Source organism: Phragmites australis, chromosome 4 (genome assembly GCF_958298935.1).
Source record: "Phragmites australis chromosome 4, lpPhrAust1.1, whole genome shotgun sequence".
NCBI classification, from domain to species: domain Eukaryota; kingdom Viridiplantae; phylum Streptophyta; class Magnoliopsida; order Poales; family Poaceae; genus Phragmites; species Phragmites australis.
Window position 1 is genome coordinate 7,377,599 of NC_084924.1, and position 13,915 is coordinate 7,391,513.

The 13,915-nt window shown below is 48.0% G+C and overlaps 1 protein-coding gene across 1 annotated transcript; it reads right to left on the reverse strand.

Moving 5' to 3' along the window:
* Positions 1-364: 364 nt before the first annotated feature.
* Positions 365-11,456, reverse strand: LOC133915517 (BEL1-like homeodomain protein 4). Its single transcript, XM_062358705.1, has 5 exons — positions 10,999-11,456; positions 9,406-10,761; positions 7,799-8,184; positions 5,557-5,617; positions 365-1,438 (listed from the first exon to the last, which is right to left on the reverse strand). The coding sequence occupies exons 2-5, from the start codon at positions 10,690-10,692 to the stop codon at positions 893-895; spliced, it is 2,280 nt and encodes a 759-aa protein (XP_062214689.1). The 5' UTR covers positions 10,693-10,761; positions 10,999-11,456; the 3' UTR covers positions 365-892.
* Between the last annotated feature and the right edge of the window lie 2,459 nt (positions 11,457-13,915).

Genomic DNA, 13,915 nt, shown 5'->3' on the forward strand with positions numbered 1-13,915 from the left:
ACGACCCATCACTTATATTTAGTTATAGGTGACTGATCACTATTACGATATGTCACATATGGCCACATTAGTGACATGTCTATACCCGTTACCTATAACTCACAGTAACATGTTCATAATAATGAGTATAAAATCCATCACTTATAAGTATTATCACCTGTTTTCGAGTAGTGGTGGATTGGAAAGGAAACTCCAACTCCCGACATGGCATCAATGGGTTTCTCCAAAAGATGGGGCAGAAGAAAAGAGGCACGTACAATTTGCACGCACATGCCAGCCAGCTATGTAGCCACACTTGTCCTGGAGTGTATGTTCCTCTTTAAGCCTGTAGCCTTCTTGCATATATACGAGCATATGCTATATATATCTCTATATTTACCAATATATGCATTTACGTATGTATGCTTTCTCTTATGTTTAGTTACAGAGAGGGAAAGAAAAATGAGTACAAGAAAAATAGGTACACCACCAGAACAAAAACGGGCAAATGCAAAACAGAGAACAAAAAGAAAGAAGTGTGTGACTAAACAATAATCTATAACATACACTTCCTATCTTCCTTTGCTAGTTTGCTGTATACAAATTAGTTGTCCTTAACCCCCGACAATAATGCCTAACAAAAGGAATTAATCTGCTAGCTAAGTAAATTAAGAATCATCCGGAAGAAGATGAAGGTTCGTGATCTCATATTCATATATCCCATCCCATGCATCACCTCCAGGCACCATGCGAATCTCTCTCTGGATTCTCATCTTTCTCTGTCTAGCTCTCTCTCGATCTTCCCTGCTGGTTACTTCTCTTTCTCTCTCTTTCCTCGCTGCTACTCCAAATGCATGATGCATGCGTGCACGAGCCATGAATGGTGATGTAGTAATGTATAAGCAATTAAGCATCAACAACCGCTGTAGTCTCTCAAGGAGAACCGGCCGGTGCCGTCGGGCCCCGCGTTGCCGGCCCCAGCGTGCTGCAGGCCCAGCGTCAGCGACACGTCGCCGGCGGCCGAACCGGTCGCGGCGGGCCCGTACCGCATCCTCACCCCGGGCTCGAACCGCCCGTACAGGTCGTCGGCGCCGCCGCCGACGTGCGAGTCGCCGCCGAGGAGCTCCACCGGGTCGATCCCGACGAAGGCCGCGTCTGCCGCCGAGGGCTCCGCGGCGCCTGGGTCGGGCTTGTGCGGCATGACGCCGGGCGCCGTGCCGTGTTCTTGCTGCAGGTGCCTGGCGCCGCCGTGCTGCATGCCCGATTGCTGGTGCGGGAGCTGCGCGGCGCCGGTGGTGGTCGGGGAGTGCGTGTCGTCGGCGCCGGAGGGGTCGTTGCCGGACTCGGGCCCGCCGCCGCCGGCCGAGGAGCACTCGAGCTCCCTGCACTCTTGCTGGTACATCTCCTCGATCATGGGCTTCCATAGACGAACACGGGCGTTGATGAACCAATTGGAGACCTGGAGTTGATCCAAAGGCAAGCAACGGAATTATTGCAGGGACAGGGGTCCGTGCATGGCCAGTGGTGCCATGCGTGCATGCATGCATGTATGCTGCAGGGACGAATAAGGCTAGCTAGCTACGCCTACCCGGTCCTCACTGCCATGTTTCAGTTTTATCCTGCCCTCGTCTTGTTTCGTTTGTGTCCAATGTTTTGGATCTAGTTCTTTTGTAATTTAGCATGGATTTGCATTGCTTTAATTTCTGGGGTATGTCCATGTCTTTGCACATATTGACGGTAAATAGGGTAAATTTGAATGGTCACACTCCTAGCATGCATGCGTGTATGTTCTTGTGCATTATGCTACATTGAACTCTTAATTTTTTATTCTTGTATTCACTAGCTAGATTATTCATTCAACCCCTATATATGCTCCTGAATGTAATCATGTGAATATCTACACTGATAAATTATTCTTAGGCAAACCACTAGTTGAATATATAGTAATGCATGATGCGATGACTTGAAGTGTTCAGTACCTTCAACTTTAAGTTTAGTTATTCCAATGCCTATAATGCTAAAATCATTTTTGTGCTTACGCAAATTTCTCGTTCATTCTTCCATATTTATCCGTAAATAAAGTGTATTTGCAAACATTTATTTGTTCTCTCTCGTGCACACTTCAATAGTTTCTAAGTCAGGGGTACACTAAAAAAATGTCCTAGAGAATTTAGTTTGGCATAAATATGGTCTATATAACGCTGAGGATATTTTGGAGCACATGAGATCCTGTGTCCAGTATGTACGTCCATGTAGGTGCAAACTGCAAAGTTCCAAAAAGACAATGATTTACGCTGACAAGTGAGCATTAGATGATTTTATTTTGGGAAATTTGCATTATTCATTACGAATTGGCTAAATAGAATTTGTTGGTAAACATAAAAAAGTTAGAGGTAATTAAATATTCCAAGTCAACTCAGCCAATAGTTTCAAACATTAATTTCACAAAAGGGGAAAATCCTAAAAGAGAGGTGCTACAGCATAGTCATACGCAGTTAGTTGTATAGAAATATAAAACTATATATTTCACATCTATTTGCATAATAGTGTCTAAAATTTGGCTAGACCTCACAAAAAAACCCACTATAATTCTGTAATACTAAACACATCATTGAAAATTTTAGGTCTTGTTATTAATTTAGTGACGCAAAAATGGTTCTTGTAATAGAAAGCAATTGTTTCTAACAGCATTATTGCTGCTGCATGCTGCAGCTAGTTCTAGCAATTCTATAATGTACAACTTCAAGTAATGTGAGTGTCTTAGAGAAATTATGTCTTTCCGGACCAAAATGTTAGTAATTTTCTGACTGCTAGTTTTTTAACCACATGGGAATATGATATTCATAATACTATTACTATGTATGCATGCACATGCGCTTGCATGAACAAGATTGGAAATATACATGATTATAGATTGTAAAAATACATATTGGAATTGTGAAAATAGTTTATGTATGAATTGTATACATGGCAGGCTCTCAGGATGTAGAAAATAGTTTTTCCATATGTTTTATTATATCTGACTTTGGTGTCATCCACCTCCGTTTTTCCAATTCTTGTTTGTATATAATTCAAGTATATACGTATCTATGACATATATTAAAGGATCATGATTTAGAGCAATTCTAGGCGTCAAGTATTGTAGTTATGGTTCATGTGAGTCCCACATATGTGTCTGTACATATGTATGGATACATATGCGTATGCGTACATGTGTGCATACACATAATTTTTTTGCAAAATTCCAAAAAAGAGCTAAAGTAATAATAGTTATATTGATAAATCGACTGAAATAATCTAAAATGCATAAGAAAATATCTAAAACTCATAAAAATGAAACATATTTAGTTAGGTTTGTATTACTGTCGTATGTATGTTAAAATTGTGTGCATGCATGAAAGTACCACTGCTTTCCCACTAATTAAATGAATGTGTTAAATATTGATAAATTCATTAATAAATCTTGAGATGCCCAAAATTGATAAACATAATTTTTTTAGTCTTCTTTTGTCATGCTCTGGGCAACAAAAAATGGGCACAGCGTAGGTGTGCCAATCCACCTAGTATAGTTGGTTACATAAAAAGGTACCATGCATTAGTTGCATATACATTAGTTAAGTGCTTTGCAGGTATATATATTTGTAAACGATGTCACACAGTGTTGATGTAACCAGAGCCAGTATCTTAAAACAACAATAATTTGCTGAGAACGTTAGACCAAATGATGAATTTAAAAGGGAAATTCTCTTCGTATGGAATGAAGTAGGTTAACTGGACAACTATTGGCTACTTAAACAAGTTAGCTAGATGAGAACTTGGAATAAACGGTGTACCTACTAGCTGGACACAATTGTGGCTCACATGGTGCAACCGAGGGGTGATCCTAGTGAACTTCTAACAAGAAATTGGTAGCTATTGTTTACACCATGTGAAGTTGTTTTCCTCATCGACAACACCACATAAAGCATAACAATGGATCGCAAAGCATCTGTTATTGTAGTTAGCTAGGTACGTAGTGTCGTTTCTAGATGCTTTGGAATGATAGAAGAGTTGCCACCATATAGAAAACAAGGAATAACATTCCCATAGGATCGATAAAACAATTTTTACGATTGATGGAGCCAGAAAATTTTCATGAGGAAGCTGTCAATTCTAAAGTATGAAAAATGTTCGCAAGGAGTGAGCTACGACGTATATATATGCGCTTCCCACCTAGATATATGAACTGAAGCAGCTAATTTCTAAATCAAAATATTTCACAATCACCATATATATATACGGCGATTTCACACAGGAGGCCAGGAAGGAATAATTGGACAAGCGGAGCTGAAGAGGGACCGGGTTTGCGTTGTCACATTGGGCAAGAACAGAGGAGGAAAATTTCTACGATGAGGCCTTCGGTTGATAATGACCCAGTACCCTTAAGTTGGGAGACGTGCTACGCAAATGGCTGGAACATGAGGGGCACTTGTGCAGGGACCACGTAAGTGCATGAAGGAAAGAAAAGAGACTAAGAGAGAGATGAAGTAAAAAAGGATAAACGTGAGGAGCAGCTCGAGTAGGGTTCAGTCGAGTGCATCATGCACGCCAAATAAGTGGACCATTCATGTTGCATTTTAATCGTTTCCTATCCCAATTTAACTTCTACACACTCATTGATACATACATACATACATACATACATACATACATACATACATACATACATACATACATATATATATATATATATATGTATATGTATGTATGTATGTATGTATGTATGTATATATATGTATGTATCAATGAGTGTGTAGAAGATATCTGAAAATGATTTTATCCTCTTGCCATCTTTGTAAATTTAGACAGTTTATAAGAATTTTTTTGGATTACCGACCCAAACAAAAATAAAAATAAAATCATATCCAGTTTTCTCTCATATGCCCTCCAAATATTGGAGTGATTTAATTTTGAGTAAGGTGGATAAACCCTATTTTGTACTCACTGATATATATACACCCCAAAAAATAGATTGCTCAACGATGGCATATGTTAGTGAATTACTTTAATTGGTTCATATAGTTATATTTTAGCTTTTATCATGGCTGTTTTTTGGGTATTTTATTCGACGCTTCTAAGTATATGAGCATTCAAGTGTTTACTGTACACAAACACTACTAGTAATACAAGAGTGTCTTTCATTTTGATTGTTACCGCTTGTCCTACTCCAAATGCTCATTTCAATTTAGCATGAGAAGAGATGCTATACTCTTAAGTATGAATTTCATTAATCTTCAAGGTAACGAAGGAGGATAAATTGTGTACATGTTAGATTCATCCTAAGTATTTCCGTGGAGCACATTCAGTACAGTGGCAGGCTCTATTCCGCTTGGGGAAATAAAATGAGCGCTAGCTACACATAAGACAATAATGCAGAGGGCCATATATTTTGAGTTTATTCCAAAAGGAAATGCATCCAAATTAGTAAAAACAAACAGCATGAACATATAAAAACTGGCATGCTCAACAATAGGCGATCGAAAGCTCTGATTATTCCGAATGTACTGTGAATGGGTGCAAGCTAGTATACAAACTAACCTGGTTCCTCGACAACCCGGTCTGCCTCGCCAACAGGTGCTTATCGGCGTCGCTCGGGTACCTGCGGACGGCACGAGAAACCATGCACACACATGAGCATAACACCATGCAGCACACTGTACCAACGGCACATAGAAAAGGACCCGTGTTAAGGCTGCATGCAGTACGTTGCTGGATGCACACTATCTTCTGCCTAGCATGCAGCCTGCCTGCAGCAGGGACAGCATGCACTATTCACCAGTCATACACGCATTTTATGTGCGCTGATCGTATGGACGAGCAGTCGAGCACTGAGATCCATGTACGTATGGCGAGCGAGCGCACCCCGCTCAATCTCTTATTTTTTAGTGAACTTCAGTGGATTCAGTTATTTTTTCATGAAGATGCAAATGTCCGGTCACTAGTATGCCTTCGCTCATATTTTGAACTGAATCCGCCCCTGTCTGCACTCTGCATGCATGCAGCACCAGGCGCCAAGGAAAACGGATTCCAAGGCCGATATATTCACCTCTGATAGTTTGATCTCCCGCAGATGCATGGCAATGGCTCCTTGATCTGTAAGGAATCTGGACCGGACGGCGCATGTAAAGGAGACCGGCTCAAGTGCAGCGCACATTGCAGAAAGGCTCATGCCTAGGGATGCAGGTGGTGTGTGTTGCGGCTACCGTCCCCATGTCTGCACTGTCCTCCAGGAAGAAGCGGGCTGCCGCAAGCCCGCTTAAACTTCCTACTGATATTTGGTGGGTTCCACTACACCTATATAATGGCATGCCTAATAGAGTGATTAGTACTAACGCACTACCAATAGCAGGCCAGACAAAACACGTGCTCGGGAGGAGGTGCTGATCGAGCAGGATTGTGTCGGCTTGCACCCGCTTCTGTCGGGCACCGCCGACGTCACGATGTCCTCGATCATCGCTGTCCTGGATGCGCCATCCACAAGGAGGATGACACTGCTGAAGCTCCCTAACTTGCATCCAAATTAAACAGAGAAACAACTAATCAAAGGTGAAATTCTGCACAAGAATGTTCAGAAAATCAGTGGACAACATCTGTGCGTTCATTACCAAGCTCTGGCTTCATGTGTGTGGGGGACATTGAGCCCGACCTCCAGCTCATCTGTATCGGGATTGAGCTCAAGTCCCGCTTCCACAACGACATGCAGGCCATCCGTGACGCTGTCAGTCCGATTTCTTCCCCAAGACCCAATCTGAATCTGGTCTGCGCTGCCGCCTCCTTCTCCACGCACGGTGGTCGCCGGTGACTCCGTGCCCTTGCGCGGTTGCCGCCTCCCTCCACGATGAGGCACTCCAATGATTCCTCATGAGCAATCAAGAAAATGCCTGGGAGACAGCCGTGGCGGAGGAAGCAGGAAGAGGATTGGGCGGAGGAGGCAGATCTGCAGTGGGGAGACGCCGATTTGGGCAAGGAGCAGCATGGTCTAGTGCAAGGATGCCGATTTGAGTGAGGAAGAGCTTGACTCCAGCGGCGAGCACACCGATTTGGGTGTGGAGTTCGTTTGTGACGAGGAGCTCCATTGATGGCTTGCGGCGGCGCCGGCTGATGCGGGGTTGCCCGCGTACAGCCGCTCCAGTTTTGTAGGCTAACTTGCGGTGTATGTGGGCTTGCGGCGCCGTCCTGCCCGGTGGGTTAGCGGCGTGGCCCGCACCACTTGCATTCTTACTCACGCCAGCATGGAGAAACGCCGCTGCGTACGTGTAGCTTTTGCATGCTCGCGCGCGAAAGCGAGCAGCCTTCTCGAGGAGCCAGAATTCCTGAGTGGCAGCCAGGATCTAGCCGGCCTACCACTAACCGCAGTAAAACCAGAAAAAAAGTAAATTTCTGCAATGATGGGAAAGTAAACCGGGGGGGCAAAAGGGTGGGAATATGCACAGGCGCACAGTCCCCGGCATGCATGGTTGCTGCGGCCGGTTTTTTTAGCGTAGATCTCGAAAAAATTACTGCTTTTGCTAAAGCACAGCAGCGAACAAGAGGGGCAGAGAAAAGCAAAGTAGAAGCTGCCCGTGATGAGTAGTAGGAGTGTACCCCTCTCGCGCCACGGCATCACTGATCGATCCCATGCGGCCATGCATGCATATGGTGCATTTGCGACAAGCATCAAATGCCATATGGCAACAAAATGCAACTGCTATCCATACGCAAGAACATGCATGGCTAGCTTCCATGTATGCATTTACGGAGATTGAGATGGAGGTGAGGTGAGGTGAGGAGAGTGACGTACGGGTGGAGGAAGTGCTCGAAGAGCCAGGAGCGTAGGATGTTGACGGAGCGCTCGGGGAGGCCGCGCTGGGGGCGCCAGGCCTCCTGCTCCATCATGCCCATGTGGTGGAAGGCGCGCTGCTGCCGGAGGCTCTGGTCGATGGCACGTAGCCGCGGCGTCTCACCCTTGGTGAGCCCCGAGCTGGTGCCGGCGTCCTTCTCACCCAGTAGCTCGCACGTGTGCCGCAACTGCGCGGCGATGGCGTCCTTGAGGCACCGGAAGTGCCGCGACATGGCCTTCTGCGCCAGCGCCGTGTACGGCGTCGCCGCGCCGAACCCCATCACCGAGTCGAAGAAGTTCACCACCATCTGCATCTGATCGCAGTAGTGGTTGTACCTCCGATCTACCTGAAGCAAAACAAACAAAAAATTAACAGCTCGTAGTCAAAAACCCTCTCGATTACTCGATCAAATAATTTACGATCGAAAACAAATGAACGCAAGAAACAAAACTCGGGGTGCGGCAATTAAAGAATGGGCATGGCGTTGCATATGTCGCTGGCACAATTATGAGAAATGGGGAGAAGGAACAAAAGAAGCCGAGGCCCACCGGCATTTGGCAAGAGCCGAGCTGCAAGCCATACGCATCTGGTGAGTGACTTGCATGTGCCGATTGTTTGTTCCTGTGCTAGCTCAAGCCGCGGTGATCACTCAGCTCGCTCGCCAATCATGCATGCAGTGCCTAGGAGTTGTAACATAGTGTAGTAGCCAGGGACATGCGACTGCTACCTCTCGTACTCTCTCCCTGCAGTGCCAATTGTAACAGTGCATGCCAATAAGACCATAAACTATCTAATCTAGCCACACCAGCTACCTTCGATTCTTAGTTGAAGTTCGAGGCTGATGCTAGACAATGCATGATTGCAGCTTGCACCAACTACCGGTATATATGCATATACATATACATACACCTATGTATATGTATATATATAAATACATATATGTATATATACTAGTTGAACCAAATTAAGCTTTCACTTGCGTATTATATATGTGAAAAAATTAGGTAGTGACCCAACGTACGCATATATAATCAGCATAAACTACTATGTCGAGATGTGATGGTAGCATTGGGGGAGAGAGGGGCCGTGGTACTTCTTTTCCCTTGTGGGGATATGGAGAGAGACAAGATGGAGATAAAGAAATGGAGGCGATGAATGCTGCGGCAACTGCTCGCATGCACAGCAGCAGCCGCACCAACAACCGCACAAAAAGAAATGGAGGATCGATGTTACTATGATTGGAGATTCATATCTCTTGGAGTTTGTGTTGCGGCGGCTCCTGCTGCAGTCAGGCAGCCTGCATGCCATTGGCGACCACCTGCCACGTCCGTGAAGAATGACTTGGCGGTAAAAAACAAGCACGAACTTGTTCTGGTACTGTACTACCACGTACGTACCGGCTCTGCCTACCTACCGCCGCGGCCGCAACTACCTAAGCGCCGCCGTGGCCGCGCGCGTCGTCGGCCTGCGCTGTGGCGTCAGCGAACATGCACCCATGCATGCAGAAGAGGAGAAAGAGAGAGCGAGCGAGAGAGAAATTTGTGTGTGTGGAGGGCAGTGGACGTGCCTCGTCAACCATGGAGATGAGCTTGGCCTTCTTGCGCTGGTGCTCGAATCGGTCGGCAGGGGACAGCTGCGGGGGCTCCTTGGACGCGGATGACGGCAACTGCGCGGCGCCGGAGCTGGAAGCGCCGCCCTTGCTTGCGTTAGGGTAGGACGCCGAGGCCCCGCGCCCGCCGCCCTTGATCTGCCCGCGGCCGACGCTGCAGAACTCCTCGAGGAGCTCCTGCGCCGCGCGGTTGTACTTGGAGTTGCGCAGCACGCCGGCGACGCCGGCCGGGCCGTAGCCGACGTGCAGCTGCTGCCCCAGTGCGCCGACCTGGCCGTGCAATGCCATCGGGAGCTGCTGCATCGACGGGCCCTGTTGTTGCTGCTGCTGCCGGTTGAAGTAGAGCATGCCGTCCCTGACACTCATCTCCTCGGCCTGCTTCGCCATCTCCAGCTGCTGCAGCGATGGCGACAGCGAGAGGGACAGCCCTTGGCCTTCCACCACTCCGGCACCGCAGCCGCCGAACGGAGCTGCGGCGCTGCCGAACGCCTGGAACGCCTCGTGGTGTTGGATAGCTGACTGTGCGTCCGACGGCGGCGGCGACGTCGGCGTCGATCTCGACTGCTGCTGCTGCTGTGGGTTCATCAAGAATAGCTGCATGGCGGCGGCCGGGTCGGCGGTGAGGCCAGACATGCTGCCTTGCTGCTTGGGCGATGACGTCTCACCTAACGAGCCCAGGTTGGCCCCACCGAGGACCAAGCCAGCACGGCTAGCCGCGCCGCCGCTGAACCAACTGCCGTCGCCGGACAAGCCGGCCACCCCTCCCGGCCCCTGCCGTAGCCCGAAGCGGTAGTTGGCGCCCATCTGGCTGACCAGCAGCTCGGTGGCGGAGGGTCCCGACGGCGGCGCGGGGAAGTTGAACATCTCGGAGAGCATGTTGGAGGCCCCAGCGGCCGCCGTATGCTCGTACATGGCCCCGGGTTCGGCATGCTCGTCGCCCTCGATGGGGAGCAGGCCGTGCCCGCCGGCGGCTGCCGGGTCGAAGCCCTGAACCCTCAGCTTGTCGCGGCGGCTCTGCTGCGCCACGTGCTGCTGCTGCTCCTGCCGCTGGTCCTGGCTGGAGTCCGGCCGGTCGAAGCCATCGGAGAAGCCAAAGACGCCGCTGCTGCCCTGGTGGAATCCCTGGGATTGGGACATAGAACTCGCTGTGGCCGGGCGGCCGGCGGAGATCGCTGGGCTGCTCTTTGGTTGCCTCACGTACGTGGTCGTCTGCCCTGGCTGAGACGGTGGCGCCGCTATGCCCATGCCGGCGGCGCCACTGTCATCATCATCGGCGGGATCCCAGCCAAGAACTCCCCCTTGTTCCGCAACTACCTGCAGAACTCATCAGCAGCAGCAACCTCAGCACCTGATCAGACATAATAGAACAAGAAAAAAAAAAGAATCCAAGCCGGAGAACAGAATTGCACTCTCAAAATTAAATTGAAAAAAATCTCTCTTTTCCCAAACCCCTACTGCTAAGCAGCATGTACGAACAGCCCGAATCAAGCAGAATCGATCGACGGGCAAGCAAGTCTAGCTATCTTTTCTCCCGCAGCCGCGTTTGCTTACCTTAACCTACGAGGAGCACATCGTTATCTCGGTGCGGGAGTGAAAGGCTTGCGCTTGCCTCCGAGACTCCTCGCCGCCATCTCTGTCTCTCTCCTTGTCTCCCTCTCTCCCTCCCTAAATCTCCTTTTCTCAATCCCTCTCCCTCTCCCTCTCTCCCCCTGTGCTGTGACTAACTCTATATTTTTTTTCGTCGTCCCTTTGTCCGGTCGGGCACAGCAGCAGCCTTCTGATTCTGAAAGGGAAGAAGAGCGACGCAAAGGGGAGAGCAGCCGCGCAGGGACGGAGGCTGGTATATAAAAAAAAAACGAGTTTTTTTTTTCCCGGTGCTCTGCTGCTGATCCCTCCTGCTGCGGAGCTGCTGATATTGGAATTGGACAGAGCTCGGCAGCAACCCAATCCCAAAGGGAGGAAAAGGTCGCTGTTGCGCTCGCGCGCTCTCTGTCTCTCTCCTCCCTCCTTTGGTATCCCCCCTCCCCTTTTTCTTTTATTCGCTTGCTTGTACCGCGTTGAATAATCGACGTCGTTGCTGTGCTATGGTTAAGTTATTATTAGAGGACTTTTACAGTACATCTAAATAAGTGTATACCGTCTATTTTTTTTCATCCGGTGATTTAGATTGGTCCAATGATACTCTATCGTCCATCAGTATTATAGGTATTATTAAAGAGTATCATGGGTATCATAAGGGTAGGATTGGAAAAAAACTATGATAAATTTGTAAATTATATGTTTAATTAGGGAAGATCAAAATGTTAGTTTATTCTTCGGATAAGCTTTCACTTATTCTGTTCATTTCATTTAGTAGGGTTTCCATCCTCCGTCGGTCGGTCGATGATAGATGACGAAGGTCCGAAGTCCGGTCAGTCAATGACGTAATTACCCCTAAGGGTATCAAGATAATTACAATAATACCTACTAAAATAGACGGTTGGATCACAACAATGATACTCTCCATCATCTCTATTATTATCGTACCCTTGTTTTTATTTGTCCCCCTCTCCTTTTACCTCCTTTTCTAACCTCAGATTATTCTATCCAAGCTACGTAATTCACTGCAAATGCCTGCTTGGTCTATGTTCTGCACTGCTCCAAGAATTAGGAATACATAACGTAAGTGGCTAGCTAGCTACCTCAGGGATTTTAATTTTATTTTATAATTTTTTTCACTAGTAAAAAGAATGAAATTAGCGAAATTTCATCAAAATTTTGGTCATTTTCGTCCTCTGCTTTATAGGTCTCGTATGTTATTGAAAGAAAATTTCGGAATTAGATATTTCTTTTTCTAATAAAATTCACAAAATTTCATGAAAAATTTGGCGAAATTTTAGTCCCTAAGCTAGATATATAGATGTTGATCATGTCTAGTTTTTTAAAACGAACCGATAGGTGAAATGGCTATTGTATTAGTAAGAAAAAAACCTGATGAGCAGGGTTACTTGATTAATTAAAGAAAAATCAAGCTAAAACCATAACACGACGAACAACAGTCTAGATAGACTAGGCCTAGAGCACCGTAACATCGACCTAAAACCCCTAACCAACTACTTAACAAAACTAGATATGCGAAGATCTGCAACGCAACAAGTGAAAGTTGGAACAAAGCCAACAATCACTGAAGAACACGAGGAAGACAACTACATGACAACGCCTCCAAAGAGGGCGCGACGTCAAAGATGTCGTCTTCACCCATCCAAAAGTGGAATTAGGTTTTTCACCCGGTGAGCCTCCTGGAGCAGGCATGAGAGCACCACAGCACCGCCTCCAGGGAGATAGTGACGCCCTCAGGCATCATCGGCAGCGATAACGACAAGGGCTTTCGCCCGGTGTTCCTACACCCACCCAGCCCAAACAAGGGGTAGGGGTCGATGAGCCATAGCCGCCCACCAGACCAGTGCCACCCACTTGCCAACTGCTACACAAAAGCATTAAGCGTGAAAACCGACTAGACAATGAGGAGGAACACCATAGCACACAACTTGAGAGAGAAGAGTAGAAGCGACGGAAAATAAACCACAAGCTACATCGTGGTGAAACCACGGCGAGCACACACCGCCAGAGCCTCTGACCATCAACCTAAGGAAGACAAAGACGAGCGGGAGCCACTCAACCAAGCAGCGACAAAGAGCAAAGGCGCAAAGAAAACAAAAGACACCCACATGCGGTGGCGCGCAACAACGGTAGCACGTAGAACATGGCGGTTGCGTGCATGATCGGCCATCGGGTGCCACTCAGATGCAGGCATTGCTGGTGTCGTGCCGTCACACAAAAAACGACCCTTAGGTGTTGCCAACGTGAAACTCTAGCCATCGGACACCGCCTCAGGGCGCAGCCAGCCATGGGCCCTACCGGTGCGAAGAAGTGGCCACCGGGCACTGCTAGGCACTACCGCTGAACGAATCTGACAGCCATCGGGCGCGACCAGTGGCCGTCACACAACACCACCGCGCAGAACCGATCGTTGGCATGAAGACCCTCCTTCGGTGGCCACCAACACGAAGTGCCTGCCACTGCACACTATCAGCGCATAGAACTTGCAGGCGGACGACGCTGGCACAAAGATCGGCCTCTAAGGCCCATCGACACGGAGATCCGAGCGACAGGGCATGGATCCTAGCATGAAGACCAGCCTCTGGGCACTACCAACATGAAGCGCTAGCTGTCGGGAGACGCCGCATGCCACCGCCGCATGGAGCATGCAGTAGGGTGCCGGCGGCACAAAGACCGGCCTCTGTGGCCCATTGACGTGCAGATCCATGCTACCGAGCATAGATCCAGGTGCCAACGACGCCACTGGACACCATTGCGCCATTGCACTGGAGAAGGGCAAGACGTAGAGCCAACGAGAAGAGAAGAAGATGAAAGTGGAGGGAGGGAGCCGCGATGGCCGCCGCTTGGCGCCGCCGTTAGCCAACAATGG